General features: G+C 28.0%; 1 protein-coding gene across 2 annotated transcripts in view; it reads right to left on the reverse strand.

The window, feature by feature from the left end:
* Nucleotides 1-6,546: 6,546 nt before the first annotated feature.
* Nucleotides 6,547-21,665, reverse strand: part of LOC113556330 — a 58,382-nt gene continuing 43,263 nt past the window's right edge. Inside the window, exons 9-15 of one of the 2 annotated variants that reach the window (XM_026961200.2) lie at nucleotides 17,692-17,822; nucleotides 17,186-17,381; nucleotides 16,729-17,103; nucleotides 16,013-16,585; nucleotides 12,627-13,427; nucleotides 10,239-10,474; nucleotides 6,547-7,509 (exon numbers count right to left, since the gene is read on the reverse strand). In XM_026961200.2, coding sequence (XP_026817001.1) covers nucleotides 7,066-7,509; nucleotides 10,239-10,474; nucleotides 12,627-13,427; nucleotides 16,013-16,585; nucleotides 16,729-17,103; nucleotides 17,186-17,381; nucleotides 17,692-17,822 — 2,756 coding nt within the window. In that variant the 3' untranslated portion in view covers nucleotides 6,547-7,065. The remainder of the gene's footprint in view (nucleotides 7,510-10,238; nucleotides 10,475-12,626; nucleotides 13,428-16,012; nucleotides 16,586-16,728; nucleotides 17,104-17,185; nucleotides 17,382-17,691; nucleotides 17,823-21,665) is intronic. The other variant, XM_026961201.2, reaches the window with a different exon arrangement.

Raw genomic sequence — 21,665 nt, forward strand, 5'->3', positions numbered from 1 at the left:
TCACAAATTATATTATACATATTATATTTATAAATGTATTATAACAGCGTATCATGTAAGTACTTAATTTTCCTGGACTTTTTTGAAGCAAAATCTTTAATGACGACTTCAAAATCTATGTTTTTCGTTATTTCATTCTCAATTGACAATATTGCTGAATTGGTTAATCTCTCTTGCGACATGGTTGATCGTAAATACTTCTTAGTTAATTTCAATTGACTAAAAGAGCGTTCCTCGGAAGCGACGGCAACAGTGCTCCACGTGCAGTAGATTTTGAGATAAATAATACCATAATAGTTTATTATAAAGCCAAATAAACAACAATACAAGAATAAAACGTTGCGGTTGACTAATTGTTATTCCTCATTTACTCAACCATAGTCGGAAATTTGTTTAAAAAAAATTTGTAATGGTCCAAAATCATTGTAAAACAAACTTTCTCATATATTTTATGTATGCATAGTTAAAAATATTATAAAAAAAATTGTTGGCGGCCCGGGGCGCATGCCACCTTTCCCTCCACAGCTCTTAGTAGGTACCCATTACATTTATCAGAATATTAAATATTAATAAACGACGTCGTATAAATAAGACAATGGAAGTTTGAGGTTACATCTTTGATCATAATATCATCGGTTAGAGGTTAGATAGTTATAAACTATGCCTAATATACAGTTGTTTTCGTTCATGCATACGTTCCTGAATTTAAATGAATTTGTTTTTTAAACTATGTGGAATTAAACAAGTATATTCAACAAACAATAAATTGCAAGATTTTTTAATGGAGCGATAGGTTTACGGTTTACTAATGGCTTCAAGGCGTAGGCACAATACAAGTACAAACACGTTAATTTGTTCGTAACGGATACTACTTCAGTACCATACTCCATATATTATGCTGGAAAAGTTTAAACAATACTTTCAGATAAAATTTAACATGTGTAGTACATGGATTTCATTGTGTGTAGCTGAAACATTTAAAGTAGGTACTACATTATACAGTCCCCTTTAGTTGCGATTCATTAATTGCAACTATAAAAAAAGCATTCTTCAAAGCTCCAATGGTAGAGTACTAAAATTGAAGGAATTATTTCTTAATTTGTAATTTTACTTGAAACAATCATGATTCGCTGGGGTACTCGGATACCAATATTTGTATACTATTCCAATAATTTTGAAAAAAAAAGACGTTTCTATATCTTGATTAGAAAACTACAATAATTGTTATTTAAAAAAATGTTAATAATGTACAAAATTACTAGCTAAAAATTATTTTGCATATGTTTTCGTAAATTTGTTTTTTTTTGTTCAAGTTATAAAAAAATTAGAAACATCAAATATAACAATAATTATAAGTGTTGCGGTAGTGAAAAATGCAGAAAAAAATGTTTAAATTTAAGGAGTGCCTAAACGTTTTCCGGAGTAATAACATTACAAATTAAATTAAAATACGTACTCATTAAAAATGTTGGTTTAAAAAATTTAAAAACTATGAACAAAGATATTCTTCTAATTAAAAATAGACATAAATGATTATTGAATTTAAAATTTTAGATTCTGAACGTAGCGTTGAATACCTATATTGATTTTACAATGACATATTGATAAGTGTTTTTGTATAATGCATAAGTAGTTAAAAAAATGATTTGATTTTCAACTTTGAAGATGGTTTTGGAATTAAAATAGGATTAATTTTTAATTTAAAGAGGGGAGATTACAATTAAAAATGCTAAGTATTTTTCAAAATAATCAGAAAAAAATTAAGGATAAACTGAAATTTTTACGCAAATCCAGTTTTTAACAAAATTGATTTTATTTTATGGTGTACCTAACTCGAAAACGAATAATTGTAGTTTTTTTAAATATTCTCTAAATATTTATGTAGACATTTTTTTAAGTACACCTAGTATAATTTTAAAAATATTTTGACTCTTTTTGAGCTACTTATTATACATGATTGAAGTTTTCGATTTTTTTTATACCTATCCGTCATGTGCGTTTTGTAGTTAAAATGTATAAAGTGTATAATTTTTATAGCCAATAGGCTTGAAAGTATAAATCAAAGTTTTTAATAAATTATAGCCTATAGGTATTTCATACTGAAACCAAAAAAATCTAAAAAATATATGAATGTTATTTTTTTATAGACATTTTCAGTTAAAATTTGAACGAAATTATTATTTTAGTATTTAAATTAATATGTATAACGATAATAATAAATATTGTGTTGTAGTTCAAAAACATTATTCGCGGGACATAACATGTTTATTGTTTATATATAATATATATATATATATTATTATATTTTAAACACACAATGATATAATCTGAAAATGCAATATTTTCGGCAAAATCAATTAAATTTATTTTATTACTACTATTACTACGAGTAAAATAAATAACTTTTCCGAATATATCAAAAAACATTACATGAATTATACTTATAATGATCTAGGTTGATTGACCGTCTTCGCTCAGAATTATTTTTCATATACAATGTTTAAATTATTGAAATAAAATTTAACACATCCAATTACAGTGATCCACTTAATTGAGTGTTAACACCTACTGTATAGCAAAGCGGTAACTACTTGCCCACCTTTTTTTTTTTTTTTTTATTAAATTAAATCTAATCTACACTATCTAAAATATAAAGTATGAAATAATATACTTAATTATTTTAAGTTGAAATTGCATGCACTTTCAGTCATTACAAATACATGTTGAGACATATCGTCAAAAAAAAAAAAAATAAAAATAAAGATGAATAAATAAACTTAAAAAATAATTTATATAATAGACCAGTTAATTTTTTTGTTAAATATTTCATGTTTTTAATACATATTTTAATATTTTTATTATTTAAAAATCCAAATCATAATATAAGTAGAAAATTAATTATTAAATAATTTAAGACCCACTCACTCACCCTACTCCTCATAGAAAGTTTAAAATACACTACTGATTAGTGATTACATCATATATGATTCCCAAAACAATATTTACCTGAAAGTTATATCAAAAAAATACATTTTGGCGGAAATGGTAATCAAACTTTTTTCATTTTTGGTGGAAATAGGTTATTATGTTTGTATAGTGTATATGATTATATTATCCGGGAGCCTTTTTATTGTCGGAAAAAGTGGTCTTTTGCATGATGTTTATGTCCGCAATAATAATTATAATATTACTATACTCATCAATCTACCTGTCTGCCAATTTATTATATCTTCTTTTCCACTATCTATAGAAAAAGAAATTAAAAACCACTTAAATAATAAGGTAGGTACGAACGATTATCAAATAATAATATTGTAAACTACAATTTACATTTTGCAAGTTTTTTCAGTAATTCTTTTCTTAAAAAAAAAAAAATGTTTAATAATACTATACAAATGTGGAATTATATTCATAATTTAGTATATATAAGAATTCACAAGTACTTTGACCTAGTTTATATTGTATAGAAGTATAGGTATTTTAGGTGTCGGTAAAACTAAATGTGGATACTTATATATCATAAGTACTTTATTGAGTATTGATTACATAAATACAATTACATTATTGATCCAAGGACGATAAAAGTCACTGACATCTAATTTACAGTATTTACTATAGATTACCTACACATGCATAATGTATATAGGTACTCTATTTGATTCACTTTACGTCTTTACATTAGTAATCATTATAAAATGGGTAATAGCAATAAAATAGATCATTCTCCTTAATCCCCGAAAGATATTAATATGTTGACAACATTTGTAAAGTATACTTTCTTTATAGATTCATCGTGGATTTTATTGATAAAGTTTAAGTATAAGTATTTATATAATATTATTTGATTAATCTTGTAACTTTTAAAAATGTCAAATCTTTTACCTTAAACTATATTCTTTATACTATATTATACATATATCATATTAAGGGGATTGAAAGTGGTGATTTTCTGAGTATTTCTAACATAAGCGTGGTATGAAAATTTAGTTGTGATCTATTATTAACATAATGATTGATCTAGTAATGCAATAAGAAATTAAGAACTCTGAAATCACTATGAATTGGTTGCAAAGCTTTTTTGAAATTTATAATATTTTAATTTTAGTTTCTTTAAAAATTGAAATAAGATAATTTTTAATTTTTACTTATTTTTTTGTATGTTTTTGGGATTATGTGGATAAAATTAAAAAAGGCGGGAAAGTCAATCTTAAGTAGAATTAACAAAAAATTCTAATCTGTTTTCAGAATTATTATTACTACGCTAGAGTAATTAGTACGTGGGAAATATAACACCTTTTTTATTCTTATACTGTACTTACATACTTTTTAAACAAAAACAAACTATCATTGCTTCCAATTGGAATTAATTCCTTTAATAAAATCAATAATTTTTTTACTTTGTAATAACGTAAAAAAGAAAAAAGAAAAATCAATACTAAAATTAAACAGGCTAAAACAAAACAAGGTCTCAGCCTTGGTAATATTTAGGGCTAAGTCTGGGGTATTCTTCCTTACACTTACAAGTGCTAGAAAATAAAACCACCTACCAGATATTAATATTAAATTTACACAATTACCTTCCTCGTGATATTCGGAAGGCTCTCGAAAGTATCGAGAATATGATCAAGTATATCATACATAGAATAGATATATAAATTATATTAGTAATATAAAGTAAATTATAATAATACGTTTTACCTGTCTTGTAGCTGTATATATGTTATGCTGTAATATAATATAATGTGAAATAATAAATAAATAACTTTCTGAACACGCGAATAAATAATAATAATCCAAATAAATAGAACACTGTTTTAGCTCGTTAAAAAAAGAAGTCCAATAGTCGCTCCGCAGATTCGGTATTGAGAGGTGTTTTTAATAAGACTGGTGTACATGCACATTGGTGAAAAAAACGAAATGGTCATGTCGGACAGAGTGGCTTCATTACAGGTCTCTGCGTTTCCAAAAAACTAGCTTTATCCTTGGTGGCAGAGATTCTTATTCGGCCATTCTCTGTCTCTAGTGGCACACGAAAAAGTCTCACGTCTTACGTTCCATTGTTACCAATACATGTGAGTTTCTGTGCGACCTTACAATTTGAATCATCTCTTTCTTCATTGATGATTTATATTGAAAATAATCGATGTTTGCGCGCAAAAATGACTGTTATTGATTTATAATATTTAAACTACTTATATAATTATCATGATGTATCATTATAACTTAATAATTATATTTTTTCAAAGTTAAAAATAAAATACAATTAGCTAGCGATTTTTGATGCGTATAAGAGACACTAAGCCAAATCAGCTTTTGTGATTAATAATAATAAAAACTAATTGCACTTTTCAGTAAACCGAAATTAGAAAATTACTACCAACCGATAAAACGTTTTAGTAAATAAGTCAATAATCTCAATCTAAAACAATGAATTGCATTTGGGTATATAATTCCATTTTTGTAGTTATTATCGTATCGATGGGCCAACAATAAATTCCACTAATATTTATAAACATTTACACCAGTCCTATAGAGAAGTACCACGAGGAGTAATTATTTCTAACCGGAGTCGACTTAAATATGGAACTAATATTACATCATTAATGTATTACTTACTTGACTGGCTGCCTAGCTGTCATATGAATAAATAATTTTTAATGAACTTCGTCAGTGCCCTCATCGCAAAACGAACGATTGATTTTTGTCAGCACATTTATGTTTACTTAACTTTTACTGCACATAAGCACATCTTTACTACGATTTTTTCGAATCTTGATCATTAGATCACAGCCTGACGATAGACACTGAGTTAGACATGTTTAGGCGCTGATTTAAAAGTCACTAATATATTATATTCAATCAGGCTAAATTAAAATTAATATATAAGTAAAATTAGTTATATTTTATTTTATTTACAAATGATAAATTCACAAATAGTATCTAAACAAATTATAAAGAATATACCAAACAGAAAAAAATCGAAAACTGAAACATTTTCAATAGTTTTTAAAGTAGAATATTTCAATTTGTTAAAAAAAATTAGATTCTGTTTTTGATGCTAAAATTGTATTTGACCTAGGTACTAAAATATTATTTTCAATTTTTAATAATATAATAATAAAACAATTTATATTAAAACTAATTATCAAGTTAGTATATTCTTAGGTGAGGCGCCGCCCTCACTTACCTCATCACAGCCCAAACTGCCACATGCTACCATATATAGTATATACCATCATCTACTCAAATGGCATAACGGCATTATTGACATAAATTAAATATTATATTAAAACTTACAATTTATTATAATTTCTATAATATTATAATATGAAAGTAATTTTTTTGTAAACATTTGAAATAATGAAACTTTATTACATATTATATATAAATACAATGCAATAATAATATTTTTTAGTATTTTTTTAAATGGTATTTGTACAGAATTAAAAAATTAACGAACATATTGTGAATACAATTGTATTAATAAAAATCTTTTTTTTTGTAATTAAATATCAATAATAATTGTTTATAGTAATAATAATAATAATAATAATAATAGTAATAACAATTATTTTATTATTACTACTATTTATAGTATACGACTGTATTTTATATTCATTTATTATATTATATAAAAAAACATGTTCTGCTTACCGCGAGAGTTATCTTTTCCGAGTGGGGAATGTGGAGGGGATGGGGGGGGGTAAATTATAAATTTGGTGCGAACAAGTGAACAACGTATGTGTATCAGTGTGGGCATGGGAATTGTTGTGTATGTGAGTGCGCGTATATATAATATATACGAGTGAGGTTTTACACACGTCAGGTATAGTATGGTACAAGAAGTCGTATAAATAATCGATAATAATAATAATTTACAAGTCTCAAATAAAAATTTCAACAATAACGAAATTATAATGATAAAAACGTAATACAAACAAATTAAACGAAATTGAATTATATTACTTACAACTATTTTCTATCCGATAACAGTAAAATAATAATTGTTTATAATAATTTTATACTTTAAAAATATATCGTTCAAACGTCTGTGCTCCGTCGTAGTCATACTGCGCTCTCGCGTTTGTTGACCGTTTGAAGTTTGTCCGGCGCGGGAACGATGACCGCGGCCGTAGGCGTCGACTGCTGTACGGGCGGCGAGGGTAACGGTGGGGACGGGACGACAATCACCGTCGCCGGATAAGCGCCCGCGAGATTATGCGGCGGCCAGGGCGGCGGCGGCGGTTCGACCACGTCCACTTCCAAGTCAGCGGGAAGTTGGTGCTGCTGCTGTTGTTGCTGTAGCTGCTGCTGCTGCTGCTGATGCCAGTGTTGCTGTTGTTGTTGATGGTGGTGTGGGTGGTTGTGCAGGTTGTGATTTTGGTGGTGTTGGTGGTGGTGGTGGTAAGAGGATCGCGGGAGGGTGCAGTAAGCCGCGGCCGAAGACGTCGTCGTCGGATAATTGACGGCTCCCGACGAAACGCCACCTTTGACCATGACGATCGGCTGCTTGACAGTGTAAACACGTGATAATATTATTATGCACGACGGAACTAATAATATATTTTATAAGTTATGACAAGGGCTTATGGGAATTTGCATATTTTTCATTAATAATTCAAAATACAACTAACTACTAAGTGTCTAAGTTATCTGGAAATGTGTTTCATAATATACCGGAAGATTTTAATAAGCATTTTTGCAAAATGTTTTACATTTTTTTTTTTCGTGTAGCAGAGCTAACTTTTAGATTATTAACGGAGCATTGAATATATTTATTTTTCAATGCGCGTGTGTGTGTGTGTGTTATTTTTGTTTGTCATTACAATAAGAATGCAGTAGAAATGCAAAAATACATAGTCACAATATTTTTTTATAGACGTTTAAATAATTTTAATAACATTACGAAAATGTGTAAATTATTTAATAGTAAACAATTAACAAAATGTTTAAATTAAACACATGTGTGTGTGTATATATGTATATAGCTAATACTTAAAAATTTAATTTAAGGTTAACTCATAAATACGAGTATTTTATATTATAATACCAACTATCACAAATATTTATATTGGTATTATAAATATGTGATCATAATTTATTTTATGAACACATTTGAAATTTAAATTTGAACAAAATTACATATTTAAATGAAAAATAACGTTATTTTGTTATAATTAAAAAACATTATTCGCGAAGACTTAAAATGTTTACGTATATTTTGAATTTTACTATATCCAGTGGTATTTTCAAAGTATATATAGATTAGTTTTAAGCTATTACCTTTTACCTATTTATATTATTAATAACTACCTATTTGTACTGTTTTACAGTTGGGCGATATTAACTCAAAGTCAATTTTAATAAATACAATAAATATAATATTTTTAGCAAAAATCAATTCAACTATTATTGTATTAATAGAAATATCGAAAAAACTATCATGAAATGTATTTAGTGATATAGGTTTACAGTCTTTCTTCGCTCGGTATCGTTTTTCATACACAATGATTTATAATCCTTTAATTCAAATTTAATACATAGATACATTACACTTTTAGAGTGTCTTACTCCTCAATAACTAGGTTTATTCAAAATCTACTGTACAGCAGAATAGTTATCCATTCCCTCTTTTTTTTATAAATGCATTGCACTGCACATTTATGTTGTCGTTGAAATTGGTTAGAAAGAAATAGCGGAACGCTTTCCCATATATCAATAACGCGCTACACACGTTTTTTTTTTTTAATCCGGATCGTTGTTGTACCAAAATAACATGGCAATAGTAAATAATCCACAATAAGCAATAAAAAAACTGTGTTGTGAAATAACAACGGTTATTTATCTCGTATTTTTACGGGAATACTTTATCGTAAGGGTTTTTTGGACATTTAGTCCATAGTCAGTATAAGCCCTATATAGTTATAACACTATTAACTCATACCTCATAAGGATATAATAAGATCGGATAATCTCTCTGATGTAATAAAAAGGGCAGTAGAAGTATTTAAAATATAATAATATTTTAACTATCTATTTAAAAATTTGCAAGAAGATAGCCCAACTTCTACATAATTAAGTTGCTGATAGTTATAAATAATACAGGTCATAGGTGGAGAGTAGAGTGCGATTAAAAATCAGAAATCAGAATTACTTCAAACCGTTTATTATTTTCTAAAGACTTGTGAATATTATTATTGTATTTTTTGAAAGAGACGAGTGGGTCATCTCAATTTAACGATAAATTTAAAATACCTATAATTGCCAGCATTTGTCAAAAATTGTGTATTTAATATTATTTTAGTGTCACCATCGAATTAAGATAGATATTAATAGATTATGTTAATATTTTAAGCTAAATATTTTATAGATACCACTGATACCAGTGGTATCCAAACTTTTAGCTAATGATGGACTTTTTTTGATAAAATTTAGCCGTGCTATGATTTTGCTATGATTACTATGATCGACGTGAATAAAAGATGAACACTATTTATCATTGATAAATAATTTAAAGCTCGTTCATCTCAGTAAAAATATCAGCCAAGCACGGAAGGAAGTTGACATAACAGACAAAGCCGATCACCGGAAGTTGTCTATATAACGTAGGTATATCTGCATACTGCATTTATGTGAATTTCGGAAGCCACAAACTATGAATACGTAGTATATGTCAAGGATATATGTCGTAGGATATGTGAATCAGTTAAATATTAAAAACAGTTATATAAAAAGATGGACACATTTTTTGATAATCTAATAAATATAGTCCTTAACATAAAATTAGCGTTACTATTATTAATATACTAATATATTTAATAATTATATTAAATTATTTTTTATAAAATTTGAATTGAAATCAACAAAAATAGTTATTGTAATAAATTGTAAATAATATTTTTCTTATTTTAGTTTGAATTGTGGTCCCTTGGAATGGGCTCGTGGTGTTTTAATTTTGGGAACCGCATCTAAACATTATTTTAGGTACTGTAGTCTGTATAAGCGTTCGTGATAATTATGACGATATATCAACACAATAATGTCAACAACTAATAAGTATCAATAATAATTTTATTTTGAGTGAGAAGAATTTGTTTTGCTCTAAAGAAGTAATTATAAATATATGTATACTTTTTAATCAACTTATTATTTTCTAACAAATCATTATATACTTGATAAAATATTATGTAGGTATACGTGTTTATTGTAATTTTTTTTTATTGGTTTTTAGTACTTACATCGGGTGGTTGTTGGTTATTTCTCTGCAGATTGCCGCCGCCACCGCCTCCACCATAATATTGCGTATTGATAACGACGGGCCGACGGAGCGTCATGACGCCCGAGTGGTATTGTCCTGCCGGGTTGTTGTAACGGTTGTGCTGGTGGACTTGCTGTTGACGGTGGTTGTGTATTGGGGATGAAGACGTGGACGAAGCCATGATGAGAGTCATGGAGTCAACCGGGTCACCATGATCTGTAGAAACCACGATTATTTCATCATAAATTAATGTAAATAACGATGAAAGTTATTTGTAGTGATGGGCAAACAATTAAAAACAATTTTTTGTGTAGGTATCTATATATTATACAAAACAAATTCCTAAGTAATTTTTGTTCTTTTAAAGAAAAAAAATTATTTATAACTCCACAATTTTAGAATGAATTGAATTTTTATAATATTTTCAATGGTAGATTGTTTTAAATTATTTTCTCGGACAGAAATAACCGTGCAGTGTATGACGTACGTCTTTTTAATTTTATTCAACTCGTTTAAATTTTAAATGTTTGTTAATAAAAATAACTATTTATTCGGTATTCATACATTAACATTCGTAAAAATGAATATTCTGCTTTCGTTTGTGGAATAACAAAATATGTAGGTTATTGTCTTTAACAACACTACAATAAAAATAGTAATTACAGTGTTATAAATCGTAAGCATAACTCGATCCAAAATTGTAGTTTTGAAATTATGTACAACTTACCAAAATACCAATAAAATTGAATTTGTAAACAAATTTCAAATAGTATATTTCATAATTGTAATATAAAAATATAATAATACAATTTTAAATTTTATGACAATTCACTTGCGAATTCTCAAAGCACATTTTTGATATGAATAATGCGTTTTTATTAGCCATTAGAATCATCATTAGCTAAAAGGTCATGTTCGATTATTTTATAATATAATTATCATATATTATATTATTATTAGTTATATTACGATGAAGAGTATTATATTTTTAAACTTTTCAATACTAAATTATAATTACGCGGTGTTTAAAAAGGATATTTTGTTACATGGGTCCAATTTTCGATTAATACGAAATAACCGATCGTAGCATAACATATTACATATATAATGTATAATACTATGATACTATATTTAAAAATGTACAATTAAGGATCGGATTTATGAGAGATGCCCAAGGACCATAATTAGCATCTCCCCAGTGAAAAAAAAAAAATCAAAAACTGAAATGGCAATTAGTTATAGTTAAATACATCAAGTATTGTAAAATATTAGCGTAAAATAATTAAAATACTTATTAATAATTAATCAAATACGTATTTTAAATCCTTTTGAAAATAGTACTGGGAAAAAATATTTTAAATACTTTCTTAATGTATCTGTATTTAAAATCAAATACTAATTAAATCGTGTAAAAGAAAAAAAATGAGAAATGGATGTTGCCTTCTAGACAGAATTTAATTTATACTAAAATATTACAAATTTAATTTAATTATTATTCATTAGTATATCATTTATGAAGTGTGGATCTAGTGTACTGTATAATATCATCGCAGTAAATTATTGATGTATAAAAAATAAGTATATCTGGACCACTGAGTAATGCGTAAAATATATTCGTTTTGTGTGAATTTATACCTAATCGAACATTTAATAAATTTAAATTAACTTGTATCTATAAATTAAATAATGTAAGACATAAAACAAAGCTAAAAATATTTCAGTTGAGTTGATATTTTACAAGGTGCAACAAAACATAACGTAATAAAAATGAAAATATTCGAATGCATCTATAAAATACTTATTGAAAGTATGTGTATTTATACTACAGATCCACAGATATTTAAAAATACTAGATTATCAACTACCATGGCCATACCTACGTATAAAATAATGTCTCCAATAAAATGGACAAATAAAAATAAAATCTATTAAATCTATAAGACGTGAATGTTTAAGAATTTAACTTAAAAGAGATACTTTTGAAGTATTTTAACCACAAATACATGATTAATTTTTTTTATATATTAGTGATTTTGACATAATAATAATAATAATAATAATGATATTATTATATTTTAATCTATTTCAAATGCACTTTTATCTGCAATACTGACAACATAAACATTCACCTCTTGGATAACGAATAGCGGCTATTTTGTTGACGACAATAATCTATCGAATTCGGCTATCTGGTATTTTTTATACACACGCAATTCGTACTCGTTTTATTTTTTTTTTTTCGCCGACTATTGAAATATATACTGTTTTAAATACTTTTAAAAATAATGATCTATGTGACGTGTACTCGAATACTTTTACAAGGTTTCCTATGTACAATATGACAAAGAAAACTGATATAGATCCTTACCACTGTTGTAGTTATTGTATACGTTGCCGGGCGACATGAGTGGCGCCGGAATGATGTCCGGGTTCTTGCTGTGGTACGACTGTGGTATTCGCCCCGGTCCTGGTTGGTCGTTGGCGGCCGAGCTCGACATAGACATTTTTTGCTGCAACGATGGCTTGCACGTCGCGCCGTACGACGGCTGATGCGCGTTGTTGGAGGACGGCGTGCCGCGCAAAAGGGTTGTCGGGGACGCGCGCGAAGGTGGCACTAGCGCGATCGGTGCTCCGGAGACCACGTCCTGCTGCGATCCACCGCCGTCCGCGCAAGGGGCGCCGATCGGCGTGCTCCTGCCGATCGTGTTGCTGCAGATCCTCTGCAGACCGCCGACCACTCGGCCGCCGACCACGTTACCGCAGTGGAACTCTTTGCCGTTGTCGGCTGCGGTCGTGTTCTTGCCGCCGTTGCTGTTGCCGTTGCCGAAGTTCGCACCGCCGTTGTTGTTACTCGGCATCGCGCCGTTCGCCGGCACCGCGCAACCGTCCACATTGGCCGGCTGACAGTGCACCGGTCCGTCCGGCTTGTTCCCGGGTCCAGCGATGCAAACCGTACTCGCGTCCACTATAGTCCGTTCCGATCCGCGGCCGTTGTCCCGGTCGTCTTCGTCGTTGTCGTCGCCGTCGTCGTCGTCCCGCCGGTACCGCAGGAACGTGGCGGCGCCGCAAGCAACCACCACCAACGACCCGGCGACGAGCAGCACAATGGCCATAGCGCGCGTCATCCGAAAATCGCCCACACCGCCGCCATTCTCTTGCAGCCTTCGATCTGCAAACCACCCCACACGTATACGATTAGCAATGTGGATACACAGAACTATACACCTAATACGTTTGTACAATTATAATACAAACAATATGTATAATTTATGCAACCTCACTGAATTAACTATTATTACTTAATACCTATTTATTTATTTTTACAAAATAAATATCGAACGGCTTTTAATTATTTATATCATTAACAATGAATTACAAAAACACAACGAGAGAAAAAAGAACGATCTGTGTACTAAAGAGAAATATTACAATCTCGATTAATCCTAGTCAGGGGTGCATTATTCGCAAAATTAGTCTGACTGACCTAGCTGTATTACTTGTAAACTTGCAGGTGTTATTAAGTAGTTACCCAAATAATACTATTTACATCCTTCGTCTAAAAAGTTAAGATCAAGAATTGCACAACAGGTCCATAGTTCTAGTCCTCTGAGTGTCGGATGCAGTGTGAATATTTATTTTAGTCTATAGGTATTCTAGTATTTTTTTCTGTTTTTATTTGAAGATATGTTTTTTTATATAAAGTTTGTCCAATTCAATTTTAAGCTATAATAGATCTTATTATTATTACTATTATTCTATACATTTTTGATGGATTAAGTTGGTGATGGGGTTTCTAGCCTCAAATTACACATCTGATATTCGTTTCACAAATGTGGCTGTATTTGCAACATGTTGTGCGATATATTTAATAAATAATAATAATACAGTTATAATGTAATAATTGCAATTAATTTCAAACTTTGTAATGATTTATCTAAATATAATAATATTAATAATATACAACTAACATGCATGTATTTTTTTTTTAATTGTCGAGTATTTATTATTTAACATATTATTTTAAATTTCTAACATTTTATTTTTGATCACGGAATATTCGGTTTTTGAATACTTAAAAGCACATAATGTAATATATACATGTTTCTTAAAAGAACTAGAGTGATTAAGTAATCAGACGTTTATAAGAACGAAAAACAGGTTTGAAACTTTGGGGATTTACAAGCAAGTAGTTTTAATAAACACATTAAATAATATAATCTATGCATTATGAAATACAGTTTCTCTAAAGTTAAGAAAAAAAAATGTCTTAAAGCTTTGAACTAAACCAGTAAAATAATTGTAAAATACAATGAATTACTATTTAATATATATTTTAAATACAATATAGGTACATTTTATTAAACTTTGTAATAGTTTTGTAATAGTATATGATATACTATTAATATTGTTAATATTACACGTTGATAGAATAAAATAGAAAAATTAATTGAAAAATTTATAAAAATATATTCAATTTTGTACTTAGCCTAGACGTATGTTTCAGTTTGCATTTAATAATTTATAATGAATTGTAACATCATGTACTTAAGGATACATACATTGTTCATAACTCAATATCATAGTTTAATTTTTTTTTTTAATAGTTAACGTAAATAATAATAAATAGACGATATAAGAAAACATTTTTTTTTTTACGTTTTGTGTTTATAAGGTTTATTGATTTGTAATGCTATGCATGATAAATGTACACTAAGTTAATCGGAGGTTAAGTTAGGATATGTTATATCTATGTTTTTTTATGATATTAGATGCTTTTAAATCAATTGAAATAAACTCTTTCGAATTTTTGTCTTCTACGGTTGGTGTTTTAACATTTGGACTCGTACGCGTAATTGCACTTTTAATTAATACTGCAGTACAACTTGACATATTTACAACAAGTAATTATAACCCTCCCCCTATAATTGTATTCTCTAGGGTAGGTAAAGGGGATAAAAATCGCAAGAGGTAATAATCACCTATAGTATAACAGGCGCTTTCTGCCCCTTTAGATATAATAAACTTGGTTATAGCGAGGGAATACTAATTTGTAGGGTAACAACATTGACTGTAGTTACACAAGAGAATTGCTACTGGCCTCTGTAAATATATTATATGATGAAAATTTTTAAAGTATAAATATTCAATGACACTGCAGCTAGGATTCACACTAAATAATATAAATGAATACTTTTCTAATTAGACTTAAAATTTGTAATTAGTTGTAGGGAATGCTATTTGCATTGATTTATTTGTTTAATATTTTATTGTTAATAATTTTTTAACTTTCTATGACATTTTTGAATAATTTTACTTTTTACCTAATTTGTTACACTAAACCACTTTCGTTCATAAGATTTTTAATTTAAATGTACCTAATAGGTTGAAGTATCTATTGTTTCAACCAAATTAAAATATAAAACTTAATAATTTAATAGTTGTCCTTTTTTATTAGACTTTATATTGTTCATACAGTCAAATATACTTTGCTAATAATATATTATACCCCAATTAGCAATTACTTAAAAAAATATATTAAACATATTGTTCAAATATACTTTTTTGTAAACACTATCTTATACGGTTTACTAAACAGCAAACATATATATATATATATATATATATATATATATATATATATATATATATATATATATACGATACACCAATATTTTATACTTTTTATTTTATACAATAGTGTATATTAAAATTCAGCTTGCTATTTAATTTTATCAATATTTAAATGATACTCACCACGTTCTTGTTCTCGTTGTTGTTCCAATAGTAAATTTCGAGCTCTGTCAGGATCTTGACCTTCAATTGTGGTCATTGTATTTGAAATTCCATTCTGATTTTGTTCATTAGAATCAACTGTCGTCATCCCCATTGGTATTGATATCATTAATGTTAATGGTTCTGACCTTCCTTTGGCATTACTAGCCATCACATCAACTCTATAAACAGCCCCTAGTTTCAATCCTCTTGCTACAAATACTTTTACTGGCGGAGAAGCTGGATTTTCTGATCTTTTATTTTCATCTGAATTTAAATCTGAGAAACCTGGTTGGTCTTGTTCATCAATACCTGTTATATTAAGTACTAAATCACCACCCAAATCATCGCCACCTAAATCTGAATGTTGGACTTTAGAATCTTCTCTAATTTCGGCCCATAAACGCTGAGGTAAGCCACCGTCATATCCTTCGGTGCATCTAATAAAAATGTGAGAACCTGAGTTTTTAGAACTTCTTAATCTTCTTGTACCATTTAGATTCATGGCAGCTCTAGAGTTTACTACTGTACAATTAGTTACACGATCTGGTCGACCTGTAAATAATATTTATTTTATAGTTAATAGATAAGCACTCTTATGAAGCGTTTACTATATATACTATATATATTCTAAATATATAAAAAGTAGTATAGTTAATATGTATATATAAATATTATAGGAAATTCTGCTTACTAACCTGCAGCAATAACGTGATAGACGCAGGGATGTGCTTGCATACCCACTCGATTTCGAGCCCAACATTCAACCGTTCCGTAGTCAAAATCTGTTCTCGGAGCATAAGTTAATATTCTCGATGAATTCAAAGAAGAACCAGCTAAATTTCCAATACTACTGAACCGCTGTTTGATTAGGGATCCCGTCGAAGTTGACCCAGCTCCACCACCAGTAGCAATTGAAGAAATTGTATTGTTAAATGACCAACGATATTCTGTTGGTGGAGGATTAGCTTGTACATGGCAAGCAATCGTTACGGTTTCTTTTTTTGCTACACCATAGACCACCCGTTGAACAGCTTTTCCAGCACTATTACTTGGTGTACACGTCGGAGCGTCTAAAATAAATTCGTACATTTTTTTTTAAATTTTACATCATATAATATTTTATTATTTATCATAATATATATGGAAACTTACAGAGAACATCGAGATGAATGGATTTGCTATGAGGTCCGGGACCTTCGGCGTTTTCAGCACCACATGTATAATGACCAGATTCACGGCGACTGACTCCTTGTAACACTAATGACTGATTACTGATAATAATTGTTGTAGTTGATCCACTTCCTGTTATCGAACCACTTCCGCCAGCATTGTGATGAAGTTCAACGCCCTAAGATATTGAAAATAAAAAAAAATTATAATAAATAGGTAACGTTTAATGTTTACATAACAAAAATAAACACTAAAAAACATTAAAAATACTATAAAAAAAAATAATAATATTTTAAAATACTATTTAAATACTTAAGATTTTTATAATATTTAAAAATATGAACTATTTGAAAACGATGTTTTATATATTATTATATTGCAAGTAATATTCAATAAAAATAATCGCTCTAATAAATTATATTTTTTTTAAATTGTATAAATGGTTTGAATTTAAAATTGATAAAATATACTATAATTTAATAACGTACATCTCGTTTCCATTGGACTTTGTACGCAGGTGGCACAGCATCCACCGTACAATCGAAATAAACGTCTGTACCTTCACGAATGTCATCTGCTCGTAAGTTTGTACCCAATGTGATTTGAGTTTCAGGAACATCTATAAAATTATATTTTTAAGGAATGCACCATTTAAAACTGATAATTATTTATAGCATTAAACCCTGTAAAAGATACGACGCGTGCCATATAATATTATGTCGTATTATCGTTGCCAAGGAATTACGCAATCAATTTATAATAATATGATCTGTTCAATAATATACTTTTTTTCAATTCCCAGCAGTTACTATATAGTATCAGCACCGGTAACTTATTAGCTGGGTGACTTAACTTTTTGGCGGGTAGGGTAGCGTTTGAATAACGAGACGATAAGAGGGGTGGAAGAGCAATTTCACGACCGATTGACCACGACGCGGATGGGACCCCACCCGTCTCATATATATACAATAAAAAATGCCCTTGCTATTTATGCCACCGACTCTGTATAGTTTTTATCATAATAAACGCCGAGACATTGTGAGTTAACTTATTTTTTATGTACGCAGAACACACTTTTTCTTTTATACGAAATTGGCACGGCGACAGAGTTCAACGAGAAATGGTCCGGACATAACGACAATGACGAGCTATAGTAGCGCAGCGTTGCGGGATGACAGAATGACAGTTTTACGTAGTAAAGCCAACCAACAGTAGCTAGTGTATACGTAAAGTATATACATACATACGATAACTTATAACTTATAGTATGTATTTTATAATACATTTTTTAAAAAGGTGAATTGATGGAACGTACGTTTAAAAAATACGTTACCTTCACCGTAATATATATTGATTTATACTTGTATGTTAGGTTTATATTGTATGGTTATGGTAATAAACCCAACAAGCAAAGTTTGTCTATTGTATGGGTTGGACATTATACATTGTTTTCAAAATAATATTTTCATGTTTATATTTTTCGTTATATTTAAGTTCTCATTCATAATAAAATGACTAATTTTCATTTTTTTTTAAACGTTAAATTTTCATGTATTTTAGATTACTTTTACCTTAATTTCTTGTGAATATAATGTTACATTTTAAATTAAAGAACCCAAATCCCAAAAATTTTTAAGTTACATTTTGGTTTTTAGATTATTTAACAATGAAAACAAAATATAATTACATTCATAATTTGTAAAATATGTGCGTTAATAACAATTTTATTATAAGGTAATGCAAATATCTTATTCGATATAAGAACAAAAATATTTTATACTAAGTCATAATTTATGAACAAATAATAATTTTAGTTAAATCAATAAAGTTTACAAAAAATGTTTTATTTCATTAGTTTATATTATTACTTATTACATAATATAAAATATCAAGTATTAGTAAACTGTAAAAATGTTAAGTTCTAAAGCTTATAACAATTAACAGTTATTATAGTTATTGGATTGACTGCATAGCTTATATTTGTACAGACCTATTAAGTGCGTATCGGAAAACAGAATTTTATATTAATGTTAAGAATTGGTTTTACCTAATCTTAAATAACCTGAGTTAACTATTAAGAATGTAATAAAAAGTTTTAATAATATATAATATAATTCATATCATATTATAAAATATTATACCATTTACTACACCATAATAACTAATAACTTAAATGTAAAGGAATAATTATTAATTTTAATTAATATCCGAGTTTAGAATACTTGTAAATATCAATGTTATCATCAGTATCTTAACTCTTAGATTCACAAGATTTAATTGATGGGGATATTAATAAAGTTGAACGTGTTATTTAAATGAAACATAAATCTCCTGTTTAATCGATTAAACAATCACATTTTTCTCAATTTGTGTAAATAATCAAATGGCTTGAAAAATGATTAAAATTAATATTGTACATTAATGTATATATTTTTTTTACAAGTACAAAAAAAAGTCTGTAGTTAATTATTATAATTACAATAATCAAAGAATAAGTTGAAAATATAGCAAAAAGTAAAACTAGCACTGCGTAATGAGAACAATTTATATTGTCACTTGGGTAGTTAGATAGTATACATTAATTGCCAAGATTTAGAATTACAAAGATTTTTTTAGAAAATAAAATACACACGATCAGTCCAAACATAAAGGAAATGACGTGATTAGAATAAGTAGAATATAATCTCTCGAATAATAGTAAAGTCTGAAAGTACCTATGTTCTATACCAAACTTCTAACGATCTGTTAGAAGTAATAATTTATAGGAAGAGACTAGATATGTCGTAAACAACTAAACTTAAGTTTCTTGGTAGGTACAATTTACTAAGAACTGTCTATAAACACTAAAACAAAACTCGAATACCGCTCTCCTGAAACTTACAAGTTTGCGGCATTATTCTACCATATAGCAAGTATAATTATTTTATAAAGTCTATTTTGTACTTCAATTTCAGCTTTAATGATTTGGACAGAATATACAATTTCACAATAAACTAAATATTTAGTTAACAACTAACATGTTAATAAGTGTTTAGCTGTTAATAACATAACTTTATGTATACGTGACTTAAATATTACCTATTCTATTATATATATTTTTAAATTCTATAGAATGACACCATTAAAAGTAGTATGTTATAGGAGTATTTATAATTGAGACATTTAATTACTGACCTTTTAAACTGAGTATGTCACTAAAATATTTGCAATTTATACTATTTTATACTCACAATAAAAAGTATATTATAATTTTAGAATTGAGTATTTTAATAATAAAATAATTGTAGAACATTATTTTAGAAGTATAAAAATATCCAGTATTGTCAATATTATCGATCTTATTTGGAATAAGAATTATTAATTATGTTTTGCAAGACTCTAAAAGTGAATTAAATTAATATTATAAAATAAGTAAAATTCCTAATTAATCGTAGACAATTAAACACAACAACGCCAATAATTAATTATTAAGTACACATTTGATTTTAAAATAAATAATAGGTATCTAAAAAAATGTTTTATTGAAGTTCCTTCAAAGAAAAAAATTAATATTCAATAAATAATTAATTTTAATTATATTATCAATAGCAATTGAATCTAAGTTCTAATTATATTATTTATGAATATAAAATATAAAATACCCGCCCTTTTGTATTAAAAATATTCTATTAAAATATATCAATAGAATATTATCGCAATTTTATTATTAGCAATATTATTTATTTTTACATCGTAATATAATAAGGTACGTTACAATCATTTCAAATGTAAAGACAACTAACAGAAAATAATATTTTCTTGCCATTTCTATAATATATAAGTACGAATTGTAAGAACAACAAACATTATCTAAACTCGAATAAAAAGTATTAAAAAAATACAAATATAACATTTTCATTAAAAATACGTTTTATTCAAAGTAATTTTTTATTTTGTTTATCTCATTTAGTTATATTTGTATGTACCTACTTATTCATTATTCAATATCTATTTACAAAGCTGATACACACAGACATTTTTCAATTTAATTTAAATATGTGTAATTATAAGGATATTTGCTATAATATAAGATGTATCATATACATATACGATAATAATATAATTAGTTAAATGAATAAGTGAATTCTGATTTCACATATTTTTATCAAGTTATTTGCTACTATATGAGTTATATTTACAAGTTTGTAATAAAGTTTTTCTTATTTCTTATACGACATTGTGGGCGTATTTTGTGGATCCCTTTTATCAACAACTATATTATATTTATCTCTTTAACATGCTGTTGAGTAACATAAGAAAAACAGAAAAAACACATACAGCATTACAATATTATATTTAATTAAGTATGTATTTTAAGTGAACAGTTAAACTACAAGTTCATCTGTTTGCTAACTGTTTCGTAATTGAATTAACATCCATTCTATTTTAATTTGTTGAATTGTCACTTGAGAGAATACATGTC

Source organism: Rhopalosiphum maidis, chromosome 3 (assembly GCF_003676215.2).
Source record: "Rhopalosiphum maidis isolate BTI-1 chromosome 3, ASM367621v3, whole genome shotgun sequence".
In the NCBI taxonomy this organism is placed as follows: Eukaryota; Metazoa; Arthropoda; class Insecta; order Hemiptera; family Aphididae; genus Rhopalosiphum; species Rhopalosiphum maidis.